Source organism: Tamandua tetradactyla, chromosome 24 (assembly GCF_023851605.1).
Source record: "Tamandua tetradactyla isolate mTamTet1 chromosome 24, mTamTet1.pri, whole genome shotgun sequence".
Lineage (NCBI taxonomy): Eukaryota > Metazoa > Chordata > Mammalia > Pilosa > Myrmecophagidae > Tamandua > Tamandua tetradactyla.
The window spans coordinates 16,210,941-16,236,829 of record NC_135350.1 but is presented as its reverse complement, the minus strand read 5'-3'; the positions used below and the strand labels follow the sequence as shown (position 1 = coordinate 16,236,829).

At 39.1% G+C, this 25,889-nt stretch overlaps 1 protein-coding gene and 1 long non-coding RNA gene across 5 annotated transcripts in view; both read right to left on the bottom strand.

Moving 5' to 3' along the window:
• Nucleotides 1-2,573, bottom strand: part of DKK2 (dickkopf Wnt signaling pathway inhibitor 2) — a 112,308-nt gene extending 109,735 nt beyond the window's left edge. The window contains exon 1 of the mRNA XM_077142616.1: nucleotides 1,676-2,573. Coding sequence (XP_076998731.1) covers nucleotides 1,676-1,897 — 222 coding nt within the window. The 5' untranslated portion in view covers nucleotides 1,898-2,573. The remainder of the gene's footprint in view (nucleotides 1-1,675) is intronic.
• Nucleotides 2,574-6,623: 4,050 nt separating this feature from the next.
• The window catches only part of LOC143668058 (uncharacterized), a 162,102-nt gene continuing 142,836 nt past the window's right edge, over nucleotides 6,624-25,889 (bottom strand). For all 4 annotated transcript variants that reach the window (XR_013168272.1, XR_013168271.1, XR_013168273.1 and 1 more), the window contains 3 exons: nucleotides 10,799-10,925; nucleotides 7,229-7,423; nucleotides 6,624-7,082 (listed from right to left, as the gene is read on the bottom strand). This is a non-coding gene — a long non-coding RNA (uncharacterized LOC143668058). The remainder of the gene's footprint in view (nucleotides 7,083-7,228; nucleotides 7,424-10,798; nucleotides 10,926-25,889) is intronic.

Here is a 25,889-nt window from a genome sequence, read left to right as displayed (position 1 = left end):
TCTCTTAATCAACTGATAATGTGGAATCTAAGGCTGATTGAAGTCAGAAGTCAGTAGTTAGAGAAGGATCTATATGATTTGAAGGAGAACATTCTTTCTAATCTTTACTCCTGCTCATGATGGACTGACTTCTACTAGAATGTTAGTTCCAATCCTATTAAAAAAATTCAGTGTGTTTCCAAGGAGAGAGGAAGAGATTGGAAATTAGTTAAGTTTAGATATGTGCAATGTGTGTGAGTACATGCAAAGGATATGTATATGCATACAGCATGTAGCATGTAGGTTTTCTTATTTTCCTTGAGACCTTAAAAAAAAAAATCCTGAATTTGAGAACTTTATAGTTCTTTGGGAGGACAGCTGAAAATGTTGACATTTCAAAGCCTGGGTAGCATTCTTGAACTGAGAAACAAACAAAAATGCCCCCTCCAGAGGGCAGTAGGAGGCCAAGCCGGGACCTGAGTCTTCCTTTGCTGTTCATCTAGGACTGATAGGCGCTGCCACCGTTTATCCTCCGCCCGCCTGAGGACTTAGGAGGTGGCTGGAGGACACCAAGAGCGCACAGAGCGCGCGGCCGCAGGCTCCTGGAGGAAACAAGGAAACCCAGGGTCCGTGGGACACGGCGGCCGCAGGGGGTAGCACTTGTGTTGTGCGAGTTTCGTGTGCTATTTGGCAAATTGGCTTTTAGATTTTGGCTTCCCGCAAAAGGAGCGGAAGGGGGAGCTGTCGCTGTTCCCTGGGCACATCAGGCCCCCTATCTTGGCCGCTGCGTTCTGATCACAGCGGGCGCTGAGTGTGCGTCTCTCTGTGTCTGTTTGTGTAACTGTTTGCATGTGCCTGTCTGTCAGTCTGTCTCTCTGTGAGACGCTGGCGGAAAGTTCCCTCTCGCAGAAACGCCTCTGGTGTCCGCCTTGCTCTGTCGCCGACGCCCCTATCGCTGGCGCCTATGACACCGTTATTGTCACCTCATTATTTTGCTTCCTCCGGATGATTTATTTACAGTTCTACATAAGTGAAAAATGTGCGTCTACTGGAGCTGTTTTCTGTCTGTGTCTTTACTTCTTTGAAAGGAGAAAGGGCTTGGGAGGGAAGGAGAACCAGAAAGAGGGGAAATGCTCTTTCAGACTGCAAGAATGTAATAGTTGTGGTCGAAATTGAAATCCCTCTCTGCCACATACTAGCCGTGTGCCTTGGACAGGTCACTCAATCTCCGTGCCTCCGTTTCTTCATTTTTAAACAGGGGAAGTAACAGCGCCTAGCTCACAGAGTTCTTGTGAGGATTAAAAGAGCGAATATACGTGAAACGCGTATTATCAGCGCCTGGCACATAGTAACTGCTAGGTCATCTTCATCATCGTCATCACCGTGTTAAATCTGGAGAAGCACCATTCTGACCACTTTCCTCCATGAGAACTTACTAGACCTGGGTACATGCCCACGTCTCAAAGCAAAGGTGAGACAGAACCCTGAACCGCCCTTCCGCGCTGTGCATGACCCACAACCACCCAGCCACCCCAGCTAGCGCAGACACGCTTCTGGGAACCCCTCCTCAGCTGCGGCGCGCGCCACACCTGGCGGCGCGCTGGGAAGGTCGCAGGGCTCAAAGGCCAACGGCGCGCGCAACAGCACTGGTCCCTACCTCTCCTGGCTGAAGAATGTGTTTGGGAGGTTTGCCTACCTGCCCCAGGTTTTTGCCCTTCTTACTGCCGCCGAAAGCCAGTCCTTGGTATATGCCCGCAGATCGATTGGCAGCCTGGGCAGGCGTCTCCCCGCCCAGAGAGGACTTGATGGAGTTGAGTTTAGCCCGCGAGTTGCCGAGCTGTGAGCTCTCCACCATCAGCACCGCAGCCAGTAGGAGCAGGCAGTAGGACGAGTCCTTGCCCCGCATCAGTGCGGCCATCTCCTGAAGAGGGGTCCCTGGGAAGACGCAAAGCCCAAGACCCAATACCGGGCCCCTCACTCGGGCGCGGGGACTCGCAGATCTGTTCCCCCAACCCCTCCTGGCTTCGGGAGCCCAGGGCAGCGTGAACTCAGTCTCACTCCTCGGACCAGGAGCACGAGCGCGACCCAAGCGAGACCCACTCTCCACCAGGGCAGGAAGCTCAGCAATAACTGGAAGCAGTCAAAGGCGGGGCGCCTGCTCGGCCAAGGAGGCGTGACTCGAGGTGCAAGAAGACCCAGCCCGGCTGCCCGCACCGCTTGCGTCGCTCCTTGCCCCGCACCTCCTTGGTCCCGCCCGAATCTGCGCGGTCCAATCCTTCTCTTAATTGCTCGGGAGATCCACCCTAGTTCCTTCTCCTTCGTCTTCAGTCGCTTTTCCCTCCTCTCCTTTCCTTCCCACCCTTTATGTTCAAACTTTTCAGGACACGAGTCCTCCTTTTGAAGGTTAGCAGACGCTAGAATGGGGGATCAGAATCTGCCACCGAGACTGACCCTTGAGGTCCGTGGCCGGACGAGGTCCTCAGTGTGCACAATCACAGTCGCGCTGAAATGTTGTCCCCGGGTTCACAGGGGGCAGCCACCCTCTGCCAGGGACTCAGAGATGCGCTGCTAGCCGGCGTTAGGCTCGGCTCGGTCTCACTCTCTCTGTTCCCTCTCTGCCGCCCCCTTTGCTTTTTATAGCATCCCGCAGTGGGTTTCTTTTTTCCTCCGCCCCCAATTCAAGCGTGACAAAGAGTGAAAACGCTTTTTTCACCCCCTCCCCATGCTCCGTCCCCCCTGCTCTCATCCCCCGCCCCTCGTTCCCTCCCAGGCTTTCCGTCCTGCTTCTCCCTCTCCTCCCCCTCCCGTCCCTCTTGCAGCAGGGTTGTGAATCTCCCTCCCACAATTGGGTAAAAGGAATTCGCCCGCAGAGGAACACACGGGGTTCGGATTCCTCAGAAACGCTTAAGTGGGTGGAGGAACCTTTGGAAACAAACCGAGGGCAACTGTCGAAGTGGGAAAAGGCAAGCTGTCACCTCGCGTCAGGACCTCCACCACTCTTGCTTCAGTCCCCCCATCCAACCCTAGCCCCTATCGAGGAGAGGAGCGCTGGAAAAGTCCTACAGAAGCTTAAGAAAAGTGAGCATCTGGGCATTAAGAACCACGGTTTGATTTTTGCCTGTGCCTCCGGGTGGGTGTGTGAGGCTGGGTAGGGGCGCCACAGGTGCCCCACGGATTAGAATCCAGGCTTTGGAAGTGGGGAGAAGAGGAAAGATGCTCCGAGTTCCTCCCTCAGGAGGGTCTTGGGTCTTTTTAGTCACATCCCGCTCCCACCCATCCCACCCGCCACCTCACACATCGTTTGTCTAGTCTGTTCTCGAGTGGGAGGAAGGAGTCTTCCCTGGGTACGCTCTGAAGGTCTGGATACCATAGTTCTGCTAGACGTCGTCACTGGGCCAGGCAACTGTCCTCTTTAGGAAGAGGAAGTCCCAGGCAGGAAAGAGGAGGGCAGGGGAGGCTTTGAGGTCTTGCCTTCCAGGCTTCCTACATCCTAGCTCCTGGGAATTCCATGAGAAGCCTTCCTGCCAATCCCCGAGGCGCCCCAGGACGGATTACCTTCTGTGAAGGTGGAGGGCAGTTAGGAGAGGGGTTGGGGCGCGCGGCGCTTGGGGGCGCCAGTCGCAGCAGCTGTAACAAGCGCGGACGCACTGCCGGAGACGCGAGCTGTCTCCAGGCAAGCTCCAGGCTTGAAGAGGTTTGGTCTTTAAGCATCAAGGCTTCTAAATTGGGATAGTCTCCGAGTTGCAAACGGGCGGGGTTCGAAGAAGCCGGCGAGGAAGAAGAGTTTCCGGAATTGGTTGCTTTTCAACTTTTCCGGCACTAATGTCCCGGCGCAGAGAAATCAAGGCAATGAGCCACAATTCGGAGTCAAACGGTGGCTGCTATCAAGGAGGAAAGGACGCTGCTCTGTCCTTGTCCTCCTTAGAATTTTCGTGCCTGGGTTTCTCAGCTTTCACACCTGAGCCCGGCATGCACTGCCAAGCACAGGAGAGCGCATTTAACACGTTGCCGCCATGTGAGACCGTTCGCGACTCTGTTTTCCCCAGGAGAACTTAAAGGGTGTATTTATAACTGGTCTCTCCCTTACAGTCTCCAGTTTTGCATATTTCACTGCCCTGGACCTATAAGTCTGTCTGTCCTGCATATCTTCATTTTCACAAGGATTTTTTTTTAAATAAACAAAAATTAAAATTTGATGACCCATCTGGCAGGTTTTTTCGTATTTGGACTGCCTTGTGGTTCTTAGACGGCCTGAAAGTAGAGATTTTCACATGTAAATAGTTTTCCTGGCTTTCAAAAAACATGCTCAGGAATGAATGTGTAAGGGGAAGTACAGCGTGCTAGGCACCAATGGAAGATGCGGAATCTGAGCTGTGTCCTGCAAATAAGGACCTGGGAGTTAGTGCTTAGATTTTACAAAGGAGTATATCTCTGCCTCCATTCTGATTTACCAAACAGGGAACTTAAGAGAAATGGAGACATTATTTAGGAGTCCACTGGTTCAGATATTTCTGAAGGGTGTTTTGCAGTAAAGGGAAAATTAAAAATTGAGCTAAATATGTAGGCAATAAATGTTCCTATATCTACTTTGAAGGATGTGGGTATTAACCATATGTGAAGAATAAACTCAAATGAACCAAGAGAAAATGTGGAGATGCTTTGCCTGTTTCTGTCCCTTCCTTCCATCCAAAATAATATCCCACATACACATACCTAACTCTTCTCATGCACTGCTAAAATGAAAAGTGATACAAGTATGTGCATTTACTCTTGAGAAATTCCTTAGCTTTGGGTACCAAAATAAAGAGACTGTTCATAACACAAAAGCCAACAAGCTCCAAGAACAAACTTTTAGGAAAACAGTTAAAATCAAAGTTCACATGAAATTTACTTGCACAAAATTTCTTTCTATAAAACAAAATCACAGATATGGAATCAAATGCTAAAAAATACACAACTACACTGTAAGTTAAAAGGGAGGTAAATGTTAATTTCCATCATGATCCACATGCCTTCTGTGTAAATCATCACATACACTAACAGAAACAGACATACGTTACCCATCTGTAGACAATAAATATGCATACACAAAATCAACACATTGCAAATAAACATAATCCTTTGGATTACTGTCATAACCCCACATGTGCATTTTTAGTATTTTTTTTTATCCTAAGTATGAAGATAAAAGTTTCACATTCTACTTGGGATAAAAGGACTATTATAATGTCTTTTTTATTACTTCTTTTCAAATATAATCTACCTTATGATCTAGCAAGCAGGGGAAAAAAAAAGAAAGAGAAAGGAAAAGGTAAGAAGATGGGGCGAGGATTTCTTTTGTTGGTAATTCCCCTCAGATTAATAATAATAGTAATAATAAAGCTATTTTATATTAATATATATGTTTTTTCACTTGATTATCACCACCAGGAACACACATACCAGTGTGCTGACTTTATGTCCAATGTTCCTTTCCTTATTCTACACTCTATCCCATAAATGAGGGCATTTGGTAGTGTTTGTTTTTGTTTTTACTTTTTCCCCAATTCTTCCACCTTTTATTTTGTTCACTGGAAGGTAGGTGGCATAGCATTGCAACCATCTGATGTGGAGCATAAAGAGAACTTTTCTGTGCGAGACCAATGTGCAAGAATGACTTCAATTTCCTCCACTCTTGTGAGAAACTTCAAAATCATGCACCAGCAATGGAGAGCAGGAGGAACGAGAAGCGAGAAGCAGACACCAGGAACCAAGAAGTCGTGAAAGGTGCCGGAGAACTTTGAGAAGGTTCAGGATTGGAAACCCTCCCAGCCACCCCTGGGGGAGGTGATGCACAAGATGGCCTTCTCCACAAGTGCTGGGAGCTGCTATCCCATTCTGTCCGAGTTCACATTTGTCTTGTTATGTGTATTGGCTGTACATATTTGATATGTACGTTAAAGACTTGCCTATGAACCAAATGCAAGGTCTTAGAATCTTTTATATTAGATTTCATAGAGGGCTTTGTATAGATTCTTAAACTCAGGACGCACTCAGGTGTTGTTTTTTTTCACTTTTTTAAATGTATAGTATAACATATATACAAAGCAAAGAAATAAAAAAGCAATAGTTTACAAAGCACTTTTCAACAAGTAGTTACAGGACAGATCTCAGAGTCTGTCATGAGCTGCCATACGATCCTCTCTTATTTTTCCTTCTAGTTGCTCCAGAATAGAGAGGCTAGAGGGCTTACATAGTTTTTTATCATCACAATCAACTTTTTTTCCTTCTTTTTTTTTTTGTGAAAAATAGCGTATATACAAAAAAGCCATAAATTTCAAAGCACAACTCAAGTATTTTTTATGATAAAATTACGTCTTGACACATGTACTTGTGTGTTGCATAATGTGTATAAAGCAGCTGTAATCTAAATGATTATAGCGAACCTTATTGAGAGTTGTGCAGGGTTCTGGGCTAAGTGTTGATCTGTCTTATTCTGTGCAATCCTCACAACAACTTCAAGAAGTAGATACTGAATTGTTCTCATTTTATAGATGAGGAAAACGAGGAACAAGGAACAAACTAACCTCTGGTCACAAAGACTAATCAAATGTTAGAATATGCAGCAAGGAGCTCGAGAGGCCATGCTGTGACTCACCAAACAATATAAGCATTAGAAGATGTCATTTCAAAAGATTTAACAGATAGTATAATAGCTTGTCTTAAAGAAATGCATTAATATGTATTTCTGATCTTTGCTGCTAAACCTTCAACCAATCCTCCTTGTACAGGGCTAAGCAGCATATCCAGGGACAGACAGCTAAGGACAGTGGAGCCATGATTCAACCGCAAGCTTCCAGACCCCAGGTGTGTGCTCCTCACCACAGTGCCATATTGCCTGAAGTCAGTATATACTGTCTACTTTAAAATATTTAACTTTTTGAATTTTTAAAAAGATTTTTATGCCTTTTGCAATAACATCATTAGGGAGTAAATATATTCAAACAATCCTGTACTGAAGTAAGGATAGGGCCCTCTTGTCCAGAAGGAAGTTCCTCTATGAGCAATATCTCCTTCAGCTATGTACTCCCTCTTCCTTCTTCTCCATCTGTGGAGTCATTTTGCTTAAATAAAAAAAGCACAACATTATCAAGGTTTGTTTCATGATCCCTGCTTTCCATCCAAATATTTAATCACTAAGAGTAAACTAAACACATGTCTCTTTCCCTCATTCTGGATTACTTTCCCTTACCATTTTACATGCCACTACCTTTCTCCTTGTGTGAGAGGTTTGCTTCCTATGAAAGTCTAGCAGTTGCTCATGGCTTCGCTGTACATTATTAAGTGGAGGACCCTGAGGAATTGCTGCTGGATCCTTCTTCTTCATTTCTCACCCTCCATTGAAATCTGTCCGTTTCGGAGTTCGCTCTCATTGCCACTTCCAAGCTGGTTTGAATTCATGTGACTATGAGGGAAAATAAAAAGATTAAAGATGTCCTCCAGAGTCTTTTTTTTCATCAGAAGTTACATATGTCTATATATTTTTTCCTTCGTATGCTGTATAGCAAGGTCACATTTCATTATTTTTCCATGTAAGTATCCATTATTGCAGCACCATTTGTTGAATTTTTTGTTTGTTTGCTTTTATTTGTTTTGCTTTTTTGGGGGGAAGTGCATGGACCAGGAATTGAACCCAGCTCTCCCACATGGCAGGCGAGAATTCTACCACTGGACTATGCTTGCACTTCATATGTATATATATATAAATCGTGTGCTCTGAAGATAATACTTCTTTGTTTGTGGCTGAACCCAGAGAAATGATGTTTGTGATGGTTATTTTAGATTAGTGAGAACAGAAGTCCAGTGCCAAGGCAAACTTGGGGAGGGGGATTACTTTTTTGGTAAGTCCTATAGGACCCCAAATCCTCTTGCCCGCACAAAATAGACATGAAAGTCCTCTAAGATATGGTTGGATCTTGATGGCTGTTAAGGATTTGGAAAGGTGGCTAGGTGGATTTCCTCTCTTCATAGTAAACCAAGCCACCTGCTACCATATTCTAGTAGTACTCACAGTGTGGATATATTAGTCATCATTCTCTAGGGAAACAGAACCAACAGGAGAGATCTGTAAATATGAGATTTACAAAAGTGTCTCATGCAACCATGGGGATGCACAAGTCCTAATTCCGTAAGGCAGACCATGAGCTGACAGCTCTGAAGAAGGTCTTCAATGAATCCCCCAGGAGACGCTGACTGTCTGAAGCAGAGAGAGGGTTTCTCTCTTCTGTCCTCTCTTTTAAAGCCTTCAACTGATAAGATTAAACATCACCAATTATGGAAGGCACTCCCCTTGGCTGACTGCAGATGTAATCAGCCATGGATGGAATCAACACACTGATGATTTAATAAACCAGAAATTGGATGATTTAATAAATCAGCCACACAATATCTTTGCAGTAATGGTTAGGTCAATGCTTGCTTGACCAGACAACTGGCACCTTCACCTGGCCCAGCTGACACATGAATCTAACCATAACAGTGGGTCTTATTATTTAAGAGTCTTAAATCTCACCCTGACTAAGGAAAAACTTTACCATGAATTTGTCAGTTATATTTTAAGCAATTTGAAATTACTATAAGTTTCTACTGATGTTATAATTTTTTTTTCTTGGTAGGACTAATTTTGATACCAGACATGAAAAACTACATCTTGCATTTGATCCTTATCTTAGTTTCAGTTGTCAACTCTCTTCTGCCTTTACCATATAGACAATAGAACCAACTGATGAAAGAAGGCCTCGCAAGCACATTAGAGTCACTAGCTGTTATGACACAACGTGCATATGTGAAACAATTCAAGGAATTCACAGTAAACCAAACAGAAACATAATAAATGCTTTGCCAATGGCTTGTTTTTTTTATCTTTAGCAAATCAATCATGTTCTCAATACTTTACCTACCACCAGATGAAAGAAAATTACTGAATATATTCTTCCCCTCAAGTCTGAACCCAAATTTTAAAAATACAAATAGCATAATCTGAAATTCAGGTAAATGAACTTCTACTGATTCTTGTGCATTTAAGTGAACTTAGATGGAGTTGGAATCAGAAACAATCTTCAAATTTTTGCTCTCAAACCTTACTGTTTGTGGTGCTTAATTTCTGCTGCCCTATACACTGCGTGTTCTTTTTAGTGACCCCCCTGCCCCTGCATTCACTGTGGAGTTCTGGCAGGCAATTTTAAGGTCTTTGGAAACCAAAGTACCCAGTAGTTCTTGGTAGTAAAAAGGAAATATGTGCAATTCTTAAGTGAGATTCTATTGCAAGAAATCTCATCTTGATGTGCAACAAAGCAAACAACATTTAGATGATCAGGGCCAGAGGTTTCCAAACTCCGTTGCTTAGAACTCCAGGGTTCCAAAAGGGGATTCACAAGAAAAATGAGAACTGCTGTATTTTTTATAGGACCTAACAGGAGACGAATCCAGCAACAATAATTTTAAAATGCCTGTTTTTGATATTGTTATTTGGTGGGAGGATCGTGTTGGTTGGTTGGTTGGTTTTAATCAAATTTGTTAAATGCTCAAATTTGGAAGCCACAGTGAGTTAGGCAAAATGATCTGTGAGTCTTCAATCTGCCAACAATGAGATGGATTGATTTCTACCCTGTTATTACTAGAGATTATTTCCAAAACACACATTACTCAAATGGAGAAACTATTTAAAATCAGATTATATATTCAGTCAGAAATGAATTTGGGTAATTTGAAGTAGAAAATATAAAAAAATGAACAGCTGGATAGCTAACCCAGGCATAGTAGAGTGTCTTTGTTCCTGGTCAGTTATCAGAATCTAAGACTATTGAACATGGAAAAAATTTGAATTATACTCACGCCATGCAATAAATAACTTGTGGAACAGATTGGAAAATGATAGGAAACCTAATTGCAAACAATAAGGAAACAGGTTCCCAAATGGCAATACAAACTCTGTGTTTGAAGCATACTTAGACTTGGTGACAGTAAATGTAAGTTGTATGTGGTTTGTCTTAGAAAGGTCATTTTGTCATAGATTCTACCATTTGACATTATAGGAATGAATTACAATGCCTACACACAGAAATATGTTGGGGGTATGAAAAAAGTCAAGATGGTAAACTAAATTTAATCAGCCTAAGCAATTTTTTGGGTAGATGATTTGGAATAATAATAATAAATAATAATGACAATAACCAAAATACGTTGAATGCTTACTATGTGTCAGGCTTGTTACATATTTCAAGCATTTTATCTAATATTTGCATCCAATGGCTACTATCTTCAAAACTATGAATGTACAATTCAATATTCAATAACACTAAGCAAAGAGCAGCTTGCAGCAGAGTGGACCCAATTTGTAATTGCAGATGGCAGTGAAGGCAGCAATGGGGAGTGCACATAAGAAAATGAGAATCTGTCAGAAAAAAAAAAGAGGTGCCTCTGCTTCACTGCAGTCAGACTTAACACTGTTTCTTCTGAAGAGGCCAAGATAAATCACTGTGAAAGGGCTACAAATAACACCAAAAATATGAATAAGTAAATAAATATATGTATTGCAGCTTTGCCCAATATAGTAAAGCATTTTATAGATGGAATGATCATATAGCAGAACTCCAAAATAGGCACTTTGCTATAAAGTTATTTATATACCTAGTGTATAGTAAGTAACCCTTTAGGTAAAGAGTAGGATTTCTGTACAAAGACATACAGCCTATCTACCACAGTTCCTAAACTTAACAAAGGAGATACATCCTATGTCCACTTAAAAACATTATTTAAATACCTTCTATTATCATTTTACCTGATTTCACGTGGGTCTGAGAGTTAATGATGTCACCTCTGTCACCTACCCACTGTATATGAATTATGGCCAAGACTGAACCCAGCTGAATCAGTCTAAATGTAATTGTCAAGATTCCACTAGCACCCTGAAGAAGAAAACAAAGAATACAGGCTATTTGCCAAGAAGATAAGGTCATTTCTACATACATTATTTTAAATTACCTAGTTAATGAAAGATGAAAGCAATAAAATACTGGAGTAAAAGATACAAACATCGAATCACTGTAGATCAAAGAAAAAATAAATGACAAGCAAAAATCAAGTGATCTAGCAATCAGCAAGTTGTTCTGTTACTAACTTAATTTGTCCATTTATTTAATTAGATTTGTTCAATTTACTGAGTAAATTAATAGTCACTTGGAATCACAGTACCTTTAATTAATTCAAGGCAGTGCTAAATACAGGAAAGCAGAGGGAATATCTAATTTCATTGAAACTGCTAGTGGAGTCACTTTTTACTCTATGTGCACTTACTTGAACACTGAGTCTTTAAGTCATGAGGATATCTGAATTAGAATAAGCTCAACTTTGTTTTTGTTGTTGCTCTTTCTAAAATCCACAAAATACTAGTTTGGTTGTTAGTATCAGAATATATCGACAAAATGGGTTTTAAATGTTATGATATTATAAGAGATAAAACTTTCATGTTACTTATAAAATCATTTGTATCTTTATATTTTCTTGAAATAAAAAAACTTGAAAATGTTTTGGATAAAGGGCATTACTACTGCAAAGTTAATGTTTCTAAGAACTTTCTACTTGCTATTTTGAGAATGTATATAGTTATGATAGCTAATCAAATGGCATTTAAGTTAGTGTTCAATATTTAGAATTTAAGAAATGCTGGTATGTGTATCATAGAGTTTCTACTTGTTTGCCTCAATTTTAAATTGGTCTATGTAACTTATTGTACAAACTCAGGCTTTACAATGATTATGCTTTGTTTGAAATGTCAAAAAATAAAGTGTATGAGAAAGAGAAAAAAAAAAAAGAAGAAATGTGCAGCTTTGGATATACCAGAGATCAAATAACACCTCCCAGAATATAACAAATTGTTTATATGTTACAGCTGAAAGATAAAATTGTGTAGACCTTGTTCCCACACTCAAATATTACATATTTTAATTAACAAGAAAATGAAATTTTAAAATATTTGATCAATTTACATTTTAAGTATTAAAGTGTATTGTATAAATAGGACCCAACAAGTATAGGATTATTCAAATCTTGAACACTATCTTTCTGCTCTGCAGTCTTGGATATGCTTCTTTCCCTCCCCTAAAGCTAGAGCTAGCACTGTGGCCAGGGATATGCAAACTGGGACGTTACTAACATGAGAAGGCAAAACCCTTTTAGAATCTTGTAAATAATTACTTTCAAATTCATTGGATTACCTGTTTATCTTTCTGTATGTTAGAATGATTTTTTTTTTTTTTTTTACATGGGCAGGCACCGGGAATCGAACCCAGGTCCTCTGGCATGGTAGGCAAGCGTCCTTGCCTGCTGAGCCACCGTGGCCTACCCTAGAATGATTTTTAGCAAGTCATCCATTTGAAAAGCCCACGGCTGCAAGTTCTGACCAGAAGTTATATTTAGTATAGTCCAATACTCGCCGTTCTCTTTAATATAGTTAAGATTGCTAATTATGTCAATTTGTATACTATATAGCAGTCATTTGTAAAGAAATTTCTGAATATAGTGGAAATGATCATCTCATTTTCTTGTTTCAAGGGCTTTTTAATGTTAAAATGCCTCTAAGGAAACCACAGTGCCAGTAAATGCATAAATATATGAAACACCCATTTTAATCCATCATGATATTATTCTCTCATGACAGAAGAGTTCTTGTTCACATTTAGTAATGGGTTAAAAATTATCTTGCACAGTTATTACAAACTTTCACTTAAAAAGACTATGAAATATCCAAGTTCACCAAGGGGGCAGTGATATATATATATTATATATATATATATATAATATATATATGGAGAGATAGTAAGCAAGATATTATTGCAATAACTTCTCTGGAGAAAAATGTCTAAAGGTCTTTCTTGTAAAAGTGTCATTGAATAGAGGAGGCTAGACAAAAGAAATTTATCTACACCTCCTACAAAAAGGTTGCAAAACTCTTTAAGTCTTAAAGTACAAAGATCCAAAAAAAAAAAAAAAGAGAGAAATCTTTCCCTTATATGAAATATACACAAGAAGATACACAAGAAGGTATATTCTTTTGTTAGAGCCCATGCAGAGGTTCCTTATGTGGCATTGAAGTCTATCGTACATCTCTTTCAATCTACTCAGAGACAAGGCAGGTGGACAGTGCTGTAAATGGTCCAATATATGTCTAGAATGCATTGGAAATTAATCAAATCTACTTAATAACTGCTTCAATCTCAGAATTTCTGGCATTGTGAAAAAAATAAAACAAAACTCATTCCTCAGCATTTATCCTTACTTTAGTTCCTTTGCCCCACTACCCTAACAATATTTGCATATATATATATATATATATATAGTACCTTGGTGCTGTCAAAAAGTACTTCAAAAGTAGATTCCCTCCACACTCCTTCCATCCTGATATAATCTCTGTTATACTATTTAAGATAGAACATGAAACATAGCAGCCACAACAAAAGAGGAGTTGTTATTCAAAAAGCCAATGGGCAAAAAGTGAAAGGAAGAAGTGTCTGAGAATATGGAAGTGACAATGTCTTTTAAAGTCCTATAGTGCTAAATAAGACCAGAAAAAAATAATACAATAGTAAAGCAAAGCAAAACAAACAAAACAAATATCTGTAGTAAAGTTGAGTGACAAGGTGGCAACCAAAAAAAATCCATAGTTAAAAGACCGCCATAATATCCATTTCTTTTAAAGAGGAAGTTTAGGGAAAGCAACGGGGCTTTGAAAACAAGAGGAACCCAAAATATCCAATTCATTAGAGAACACAGTTAATCTGTGAACATAGCTAAAACAAAGAATGGTAAGTTGTACAGGCTGTAAATCAAGGAATAAAGATCCACAATGAGTAGAAACTGCTGAGGATAAAATCCAAATTGAGTATGTCAAGGAAATTTGGACAAACACAAAAAGTCTAGATATAAGTTTGAAAGGGGAGTGGCAGATCTCAAAAAGCATGAAGCAATTTTTAAAATTTCTTCACAAAAACAGCAGGGACTACTCCAGCATTGTAGCTGGAAAAGCTCTTCTGGCTCAATCCTCTCTCAGATAATGGAGAAAAATATATTTAACTTACAAATGGGCAGCAACAACAACAAAAAAAGGGTTGTGGTAAAATTCTGTATAAATTTGATATGAGATAAAAGACAATAAGTACTGGAATGGCATCACCACAATCAAGCAAAAAGCAACACCAACAGGGCAGGCCATGGTGGCTCAGCAGGCAAGAATGCTCGCCTGCCATGCCAGAGGACCTGGGTTCAATTCCCAGTGCCTGCCCATGTAAAAAAAAAAAACAACAAAGCAATGCCAAAAAAACACATAAAAATAATAAAAAGTAGATATTATGAAAGGACAAAATACATTAGAATCGGAAAAACTTTAATAATATTTTTCAAGAATGGAAAGGTTTGTAAAGATAAATAAGAAAAACCATTTCAGAAATGAAGATTAAAATAAAAAGAAACCGATAACATATTTAACATCTTAAGAGAAATAGAAGTTGGAAAGGGGAAAATTTTTAAAAGAAAATGAGGTAAAGGAAGAGATACAGAGAGTGCGAGAGTAATAACAATAGAGAAGATAGGAAAAGAAGATCCAATATACTTAAACAGCATTTCCTAAATCAAAAATCCAAGCAATGAAATAAAACAAATACTAAAAACCATAATTTAAGAAACTTTTCTAAAATAATAATGAAAGAAGCAATAAAAATATTTGAAACTACATATTGTTACATTAGATTTGGGAAAGTGAATCCAAGATGAACAACACCATGATGTATTTACTTACAGACTAAATGGTTTGTGAATACAAAAAGTCAGAGAACATTGTTACATAAGCTCTTCCTTAGCCATTTACAAGCAACAAAATGCTGACAACTATAATAATTAGAGTGAAATAGAAATAAGGATTGGTAGTTATTATGTAGTTACCTGTAAAAGTAAGACATGTTAAGGTCGTCAGAGAGACATTGCATTGCATAATGGCTATGGATAGTGACATACTGTGTAAAAATAATGGAGGGAGGGTGAGAGGAAGAGAGGGAGAGAAAGAAGGGAGGAGAGCAGGGGGAGGAGGGAGAGAGACAGAGAGACTAGAGCAATCTCCTTGTGGATACTGATAGATTGATGTGAATGTGAATACATTTAAAATATAACAGTAGCAACACAAATCCAAATAGAATCGCAGTAAATATCCTTATGTCTATATCTTTACCTGTTTTTTATTAGCGCATCTTTGGAAAAGTTGGGACTATTCACTGAGACACAGGGCAAAAGTATGGGTAATATTGCTAGATAGCCAAATTTCCTCCAACAATGTATAAAGGGGTTTGTTTTTCTAAAAACAAGTTTTATGGAGATATGTTCATATACCACGCAATCCATCCGAAGTGTACAACCAACGGCTTTTAGTATAATCACAGAGTTATGCATTCATCACCACAAGTGATTGTAGAACATTTTCATTACTCAAAAAAAAAACATTATCCCTTAGCAGCTGCCTCTCAAACCAGGAATCCTTCCCCAGCCCTAATAACCACTAATCTCTGTCTCTATAGATTTATTCATATTTACAATTCATATAAATGGAATCATACAATATCTAGTATTTTATGTCTGGTTTATTTCACTTAATATGATGCTTTTTTAAAAAAATTATCATTGTTATTATTTTTAATTAGAGAAGTTTTTGGTTTACAGAAAAGTCACATAATAAATACAACCCCCATATACTCCCAATGCTAACACTTTGCATTAGGGTGGCAACTTGGTTAAAATTGATGAAAGAATATTAAAATACTATTGTTGACTATAGTTCATGGTTAGTTTACATTAAGTATATTTTCCCCTGATATCACCCTATTATTAACATCTTGTAATAGTGTCATACATTTGTTAAAATTCATAAAAGAACATTCTTATACTTCTACCATAAACCATAGTACATAATAGGGCTCACTCCGTTATACAGTCCCATGTTTATCTTCTAACTTTCATTCCAGTAATATACACAACCCTAAGCTTCCCTTTTCAACCACATTCACAACCAGAATTCTGTGCTGTTAATTACACTCAAAATGATGTGCTATCATCACTACTACATATTTCCAAACATTTACAATCAACCTAAATAGAACTTCTGCACAAACTAAGCATCAGCTACCCAATCGCTACCCCCATTCGATCCACTGGTAACCTATATTCTAGATTCTAACTCTATGACCCTTCTTATTACAATTAGTTCATATCAGTGAGGTCATACAATATTTGTCCTTTAATATCTGGCTTATTTCACTCAATATAATGTCCTTAAGGTTCATCACATGCATCAGGGTTCATTCCTTATTTCAGCTCAATAATATTCCATGATATGAATGCACATTTCATCTATCCATTCATCAGATAATAGACACTTGGGTTGCTTCCATATTTTGGCATTTGTTAATAATGCCTGTATGAACAATGGCATGCAAAAATCTGTTTGCGTCACTGCTTTCAGTTTTCTGGGTATAAACCTAGTAGCAGGATTTCCAGATCATATGGTAATTTTGTATTCACTTCCTGAGGAACAGTCAAGCTGTCTTCCACAGCAGCTGCACCATTTTACATTCCCACTAGCAGTGAATGAGCATATCTATTTCTTCTCATCCTCTCCAACTTGTGTATGTTCTGCTGTGTGAGTGTGTGTGTGTGTGTGTGTGTGTGTGTGTGTTTTACATAGTGGTCATTCTAGTAGGTATGAACTGATTTCTTACGTGGTTTTGATTTGCATTTCCCTAATAGCTAGTAATTTTGAGCAATTTGTCATGTGTCTTTTAACTTTTTGTATTTCTTCTTTGGAGAGAAATGTCTGCTCAAGTCTTTGTCTATTTTTAATTGGGTTGTCTTTTTTATTGTTGAGATGTAAGATTTCTTTATGTATTCTGTCTATCAAACCCTTTTTTGGTTATTCAGTTTCCAAATATCTTCTCTCATTGAGTACACAACCTTTTCATTTTCTTTACAAAGTCTTTTGAGGTGCAAAAGTTTTTAATTTGAGTATGTCCTATTTATCTATTTTTTCTTTCATTGCTTGTACTTTGGGTGTAAAGTCTAAGAAAAACCATTGCCTAGCATAAGGTGCTGAAGATATACTTCTCTTTATTTTCCTCTAAGAGACTTCTATTTCTGGTTCTAATATTTAGGTTTTTGATCCATTTTGAGTTTTGTACATGTGTGTGAGATACGGGTCCTTATTCATTCTTTCATATATGTATTTCCAGTTCTCCCAGCACTATTTGTGGAAGAAACTATTCTCTCCCAGTTGAGTTGACTTGGGAGCCTTGTCAAAAATCAATGGGCCAGAGATGTGAGGGTCTATTCCTGAACTCTCAATTCAGTTCCATTGGTCAATATATTTATTCTTATTGCCAGCACCATGTTAATTTGACCACTGTAGCTTTGTAATATGCTTTAAAGTCAGAAATGTGAGTCCTCCAATATCATTCTTTTTTTAAAGATGTTTTTGGTTATTTGGGATCCCTTACCTTCCAAATAAATTTGATAATTGGCTTTTCCAGTTGCTTTCGGCCTTGCTAGAGAGATATTGTCAAACATATGAATTTCATTCAAACAGTCAAATTGAAAAAGCTGACAATATTTGATGAATACAGGAGTTGTTCATTTTTAAGATTTGATCACAGTTATCATGAATAAGTTTTGTTAAGAATTCTTATCCTTTAAAGATAAAGGAGAAAGAGTACAGCTACAAAATGAGATGTATTTACAATATGAGATGACATTTTGACTTGAATTGCTTCAAACTAACTAATCAGGGGAATTATGAGTGAGTTAGGGTAAAAATAAAGCCTCGTTGACCATGAGTGGTCAGTTGAAGCTGGGGGATATGTATATGTAGATTCACTATACACTTCTCTCTATTTTTATATACTAAAAATGTTCTATAAAAGTTAGAAAAAGCATTGGGCGGGCCGCGGTGGCTCAGCGGGCAAAGTGCTTGCCTGCTATGCCGGAGGACCTCGGTTCGATTCCCGGCCCCACCCCATGTAACAAAAACGGAGAAACAGAATACAATAAAACAAGAAAATGTTTAAAAATGTTTCCCTTTCCTCCTTCCTTCCTTCCTTCTATCCTTCCTTCCTTCTCTCTGTCTTTCCTTTAAAAAAAAAAAAAAAAAAAAAAAAAAAAAAAAAAAAAAAAAAAAGTTAGAAAAAGCAATGATAACAGCAACAATAAGGCAAAAACTCCAGTTTACAAACAGGTAAACTTTTGGACAAAGTATTTTTAATACATGTTCCTTATAACGGTTCCTATTACTCTAAACCCTTCAAAGGAATTGAAAATATTAAAACCTTGGGACTGTGACTACCTTAAATGTCCCATGAGGACCTAAAAATGCTTCTAAATTGCTCTGCATTGACAAATTGGTCTCAGTGCCACTATCCATGTATACTTCCTATGAGGTGTATGAGGTATGATAGTTTGAAAGGATCTATGCACCCTAGAAAAGCCATGTTTTAATCCTAATCCCATTTTGTAAAGGCAGCCATTTCTTCTAATCCCTATTCAGCACTGTATGTTTGAAACTGTAATTAGATCATCTCCCTGGATTTGTGACTCGGTCAAGAGTGGTTGTTAAACTGGATTAGGTGGAGATGTGTCTCCACCCATTCTAGATGGGTCTTGATTCGTTTACTGGAATTCTATAAAAGAGGAAACATTTTGGAGGAAGCTGGAGATTCAGAGAGAGCAGAGAAGAATGGCATTGCCACAAGAAACAGAAAGTACACTAGCCAGTGACCTTTGGAGATGAAGAAGGAAAACTCCTCCCAGGGAGCTTCATGAAATGGGAAGCCAGAAGAGAAAGTGAGCAGATGATTCTGTGTTTGCCGCGTTCCCTTCCAGCCAAGAAAGAAACCCTGACTGTGTTCACCATGTGCCTTCTCACTTCAGAGAGAAACTCTGAACTTCATTGGCCTTCTTGAACCAAGGTATCTTTCCCTGGATGCCTTTGATTGGACTTTTCTATAGACTTGTTTTAATTGGGACATTTCTATGACCTAAAAACTGTTAACTTGCAACTTATTAAATTCCCCTTTTTAAAAGCCATCTTATTTCTGGTAATAATGCTTTCTGGTAGCTAACGAATTAGAACATGAGGACACAAACCTACAACTAGCACGTTCTGATTTTTTTTCAGATGCCATCTGATTTTAACAGTACTATTCTGTAGTTTTAATAATGACACTTCAGATATATTCTGATTTAGTTTGGAAAAAACATAGTCAATATCTCGTTATGGGTCAGATCCCAAGGCAGTGCATTTCATAGTGTGGAACAAATGAGGATGGTGAAGGGCCAGAAGCTAGAGAATTAAAGACGTCCCAGAAACATGGAATAGTGGAAGACCTAAAATTGCATCAGTTAAAAAATGATACCAATTCTCAACTTCCCCACTAAAGGAAACAAGTAATGGCACAAGACCTATTTTTGAAAAATAATATTTGATTTCTTTCCATAGACCTACTTTCTTAATTGTGTCTTACTTAGACTAACATTAAATGGTTGTTTCCTAAGCATTCAACATTCCTGGAAGCAGCAGTCTCTAAATTGTGTCATTTTGTGGCAGAAATAGGGCTGGAAATAAATATTCAGAACAGAAAGTTCAAAATGTATTATAGTAACCAAGAGTAAGGACATTGATTTTTGATGCTTTTTTCCCCAGAATCCCTCAGTTTCACCCACAGAATTTGATATTGATAAGTGTTCCCAAAATAAATGATTAACAGTTTTCTGCAAATATAATCACAAATTAAAATACCAGTAAAGACTTATTTCAGATAACATATCTTGGCAGGTAGAAAATGACCTGATTCCTTTATTTATTGCAGAATCTGATCAGTAACTGGTCCACAGTTTCCCAGAGCATCACTGGCAAAGCCCAAGCTGGTCTCTATCACTTGACTTCACTTAACACTCCCTCTCACAAATGCCTTTCAAGTAAGGTTTGCATATTTTCCTTCTGGGACACTAGAGGGAGATTGCCTGCAAGTATCCACTTTCAGGCATATTTGTCAGCACTTTTGTGCCTTTTTCTTCTTTGCCTTGTCTGTGGCTGCATACAGTCACCTAGGGCATACATTCTTAAAATATATTTTTAGGAACGCTCTTCTGACATACATGGGACAAACACCAAATGGGGATATAGTACACATTAACTTTATAAAATAAGGTGAGGAAATTTAAAGTGGGTAAAATAATATCTAACCAGTGTAAATCATGGCACAGACCTTGTCAACATGGTCGCGTTTACAAAGCAATACAAGGTTCAAAAAATGCAATAGCTAAACTTTTAAAATCTCAGAGGGCAAGACCAATTGGTAAAAAGTATTTTGGCATCCAATGTATAGTGAAACCTTCTCTGTTCTCACCTCCCCCTACTGTCTTCTTTGCTCAGTCAATACCAGCACACGGGCCACCCTGCTATTCCTAATCCTCAGACGCATTCTCATCTGGTACCTCACCCTGGCTGGTCCCTCTGGCTACCACTTCTTCCTGCCAGCATTCATGAGGCTTACTCCCTCACTGACTTCACGTCTTTGTCCCAAATGGGTATATTTCCCAATCAAGTCTAACCAGTTTCAACTTGCACTATCACCACCCTAAAGCCTTCATGACCTCCATGAACTTATTCTCTAGTTTATTTTCCCCATGGAATTTATGTTTCTATTATCCTACATAATTTTCATATTTATTGTGTTAATTATTGTCTACTTCACACACTTTCATGAAAGCTCATGTAGTAGGCACTTAATGTTAAAAGACTTAACTAAATCTCCACAATTCAATGCAATAAAACATGATTGCTTTATTCTTTTTTTTTTTTTGGCTTTTTAAAAGGGGAATTTAATAAGTTGCTAGTTTATAGTTCTAAGGCCGAGACAATGTCCCAATTAAAACAAGTCTATAGAAATGTCCAATCAAAGGCATCCAGAGAAAGATACCTTGGTTCAAGAAGACTGATTAAGTTCAGGGTTGCTCTCTCAAGTGAGAAGGCACATGGCAAACATAGTCAGAGTTTCTCTCTCATCTGGAAAGGCACATGGTGAACACAGTCAGAGTTTCTCTCTCATCTGGAAAGGCACACGGTGAACACAATCAGAGTTCCTCTCTCATCTGGAAGGGCACATGGTGAACATGGCATCATCTGCTAGCTTTCTCTCCTGGCTTCCTGTTTCATGAAGCTCCCCGGGAGGCATTTTCCTTCTTCATCTCCAAACGTCACTGGCTGGTGGACACTCTGCTTCTCATGGCTATGTCATTTTCTGCTCTCTCAGAATCTCTCTCCAAAATTTTCCCTCTATTATAGGATTCTGGTAAACTAATCAAGACCCACCCGAATGGGAGGAGACACGTCTCCACCTAATCCAGTTTAACAACAATCCTGATTGAGTCACTTCTCCAAGGAGGTGATCTAATTAAAGTCTAAAGCATACAGTACTGAATAGGGATTAGAAGAAATGACTGCCTTTACAAAATGGGGTTAGGATTAAAACATGGCTTTTCTAGGGTACATACATCCTTTCAAACCAGCACACCTGGGCAGGTACCAGGAAACGAACCCGGGTCTCCAGCATGGTAGGTGAGAACTCTGCTTTATTCTTGTGTAAGTAATATTTTCATGATCTCATCATTTGCTATTGATATAACTCTATCAAAATGAGTTTTTCCTACCAGAAGAAAACATACAAAAACAATAATACAGCTGCTTCCCAAAAGATGGCCAACTAGAGTGGCTCAAGATTAGCCCTACTTCATGGAAAAGTTAGAGAAGGGACAGGAAGGTGACTGAGGCAGCAATTCAGGAGTACAGCTGATCTGGAAGGGCCTTCTGCACCACATGTGGCAGCCCTCATTGAGGAGGCCTAGGAATAGGGAGGCACAGGGCTGGAGCCTGGCATGGGGGCTTGGAGCCATAGAGCCCACAGGAGTGCATGGACTAGGAAGTAAGCCAGGCAATGGTCTTTGGGCACACTACACTCACCAGCGCAACCCCATGACTGGTGACTCACTCCACACCCCAATCTGAATTCTATTACCCTCTCCCATTCCCTGTACTCCAGGCGCCCCCACCCCACCAGCCCTCAGTGCATGTACCTGCCCCCCACCCCAAGTGCAGCCCAACCCACCTCTCCTACACATCTCCCACATCTCCCAAGCACCACCTCCTCCTCCCTATTCCCTACAGGATGTTGCCAGTGCATAAAGGTGATGGGCACTAACCTCCAAACCTAGACTACCCCCATCCCCTGTCTCACAGCCTCACCCCACCCTTCCTGAGCTCAGCACATCCTTTACAACATTCCCAGATCTACGCATGTGCACAGGCCCCCAATCACGTCATTCAGCTCTGGCAACCACACTTTACAGCAGTCCTAGAACCGTGCAGGCACACAGCCCTCAGCCTCACTTCCCAGCTCTGAGAAAGTATCAACCTGCTCAGCTGGGTCACGTCTGACCCAATCCACGAAGGCATAATGCTAACCTGCTGCCAGAGCTATGTGGATGTGCACAAAGGGCCCCGTGCTTCGACCAGCACATACCAGCATTAGGCACCCCCTGATTGGTGCACCTGCACAGCTACAGCCTTCCTGGCCACTGGGCATCCGTGTTCATAAGCATAAGTATAACATCCACAACCTCCACCCATACCTGCCCTAAAACAAATCACCATACTGAGTGCTCCACCCCGTGCCCTGCTCCCTGCTATGCAACCATCCCACAAACACAAAGCCTTAGACTACTGACAGAAATCAACTCCCAAAGTACATCAATCAAGATATTTTACATATGACGAAGACAGCAAAAGATCACTAAGCATATCACAACGCAAACAGATACAGCCCTGCCTAATGACAAAATTAAAACAACAGTGGAGATACAGACATTGGAACAACTAATAAAAGATGTTCATACAATTTTGCTTAATAAAATAAGTGGGATAGCAAATAACACAAAGGGGATCAAGAAGACAGTAGAAGAGCACAAAGAGGAATTTGAAAGAATAAATAGAAAAATAGCAGAAATCACAGAGATTAAAAACTCTGTTAACCAAACAAAAAACATACTAGAGACACACAACACCAGATCTGAAGAAACAGAAAAAGAATAAATGATATAGAGAACACAATAATTGACTTTGAAGACTCAAAACAGCAAATGGCACATAAGATGGAAAAAAAATTGAATGGGAACTCTGGGAAATGATAGTCAAAACAAAGCACATAATATAAGAATCATTGGTGTCCCAGAAGAAGAAGAGAGGAGTAAAGGGCTAGGAAGAGTAGTCGAGGATATAATGGGGGAAACTTCTCAACCCTCATAAAGGACATAAATATACAAGTCAAAGAAGCCCAACAAACTCCAAACAGAATAAATCCAAATAGGCCTTCCCCAAGGCACATGCCAATCAGTCTGTCAAATGTTGAGAGAGGCAGAAAATCCTGAAAGTAACAATAGAAAAACAATCTACTGCATACAAAGGAACTCAAAAAAGACTGAATTCAGACTACTTAACTAGCACCCTGGAGGTGAGAAGGCAGTGGTATGATATATTCAAGATCCTGAAAGAGAAAGACTTCCAGCCAAGAATTCTGTACATGGCCAAATTGTCCTTCAAAACTGAGGGAGAGATTAAAGTTTTCACAGACAAAGAAGTCCTGAAAAAATTTGTCAAGAAAAGATCAGCCCTACAAGAAATACTGAAAGGAGTTCTGCTGGCTGAAAAAAAAAAAAGACAGGAGAGGGAGTTCTGGAGGAGGGCACAGAATTGAAGAGTACCACTAAGGTAATTTAAAGAATACAAAAAGAAAAAGGGGGGAAAAAAAAGAAAGAGGGAAAAGAATAAATAGATCTGACAAATAAAATTAAAAAGATAAGATGGTGGAATCAAGATACACTTTCAGCAATAATTTTGAATGTTTAATGGACTGAACTTTTCAGTTGAAAGGTACAGATTGGCAGAATGAATTAAGAAGCACAGTCCAGCTATATGCTGCTTACAAGAGACTCATCTTAGACACAAGGATACAAATAGATTGAAAGCGAAAGGATGGAAAAAGACTTTCTACACAAGTTGTAACCAAAAGAAAGCAGGAGTAGCTATACTAATGTCGGACAAAATAAACTTTAAATGTAAAGACATCATAAGAGACAAAGAAGGACACTATATACTAGTTAATGGGTCAATTCATCAAGAAGATATATCAATCATAAATGTTTATGCTCCCAATCAAGAAGCTCCAAAGTAAATGAGACAGACACTGGTAAAACTGAAGGGAGCGATAGATGGTTCAGCAGTAATAGTAGTAGACTTCAATACATCACTCTCCTCTATAGATAGAACCACAAGACAGAAGATCAACAAGGAAATAGAGAAGTTAAATAACTTGATAAATGAATTAGACCTAACAGACATATATAGGTCATTGCACCCCAAAACACAAGGTTATACATTTTTCTCTAGTGCTCATGGAACATTCTCCAGGATAGATCATATGCTGGGGCACAAAATAGGTCTTTATAAATTTAAGAATATTGAAATTATTTAAAGCACTTTCTCTGATCACAATGGATGAAGCTGGATCTCAATAACCACCAAAGAACAAGAATATTCACAAATATATGAAGATTAAATAACACATTCTTAAACAACCAGTGGGTCAAAGAAGAAATTGCTAGAGAAATTAGTAGCTATCTGGAGATGAATGAAAATGATAATACAACTTATCAGAACTTATGGAATGTGGCAAAGGCTGTACTGAGAGGGAAATTTTTTGCCTTAAATGCCTATATTAAAAAACAAGAAAGGGGGCAGGCCATGGTGTCTCAGCACACAGAGTTCTCACTTGCCATACCAGAGACCTGAGTTCGATTCTCGGTGTCCGCCCATGTAAAAAAAAAAAAAATGTAAATAATAAAACAAGAAAGAGCAAAAATTGAGGACTTAACAGCAAAACCTGGAGGAACTTCAGAAAGAACAGTAAACTAAACCCAAAACAAATAGGAGAAGAGAAATAACAAGATTAAAGCAGAGATAAATGAATGGGAGAAGAAAAGAACAAAAGAAAGAATCAGTAAAAACAAAAATTGGTTCTTTGAGAAACACAAAAAAAGTTGATGGGTCACTAGAAAGACTGACAAAGAAAAAAAGAGAGGATGCAAATAAAGAAAATCAGAAATGAGAAGGGGTGCATTACCACAGACACTGAAGAAATAAAAAAAAATCATAAGAGGATACTATGAACAACTATACGCCAACAAATTAGACAACTTAGATGAAATGGACAAATTCCTAGAGACACACAAACAAGCTACACTGACTCAGGAAGAAATTGAAGATCTCAACAAACCAATCACAAGTGAAGAGATTCAATCAGTCATCAAAAATCTTCCTACAAAGAAACGTCCAGGACCAGATGACTTCACAGGGAAATTTTATCAAACATTGCATAAAGAACTAACACCAATCCTGCTCAAACTTTTCCAAAAAACTGAGGAAAAAGGAACTCTACCTAACTCAATTTATGAAGCTAATATCATTTTAGTACCAAAACTGGATAAAGATGCTAAAAGAAAGGAAAACTACAGGCCAATCTCCCTAATGATCATACATACAAATATTCTCAATAAAATATTAGCAAATAAAGTGCAAAGATGCAAAGATACAATACAAAGATGGTTCAACACAGAAAATCAATTAATGTAATACAGTACATTAACAAATCGAAAGGGAAAAATCACATGATCATCTTGATTGATGCTGAAAAAACATTCGACAAAATTCAGCATCCTTTCCTGAGAAAAACACC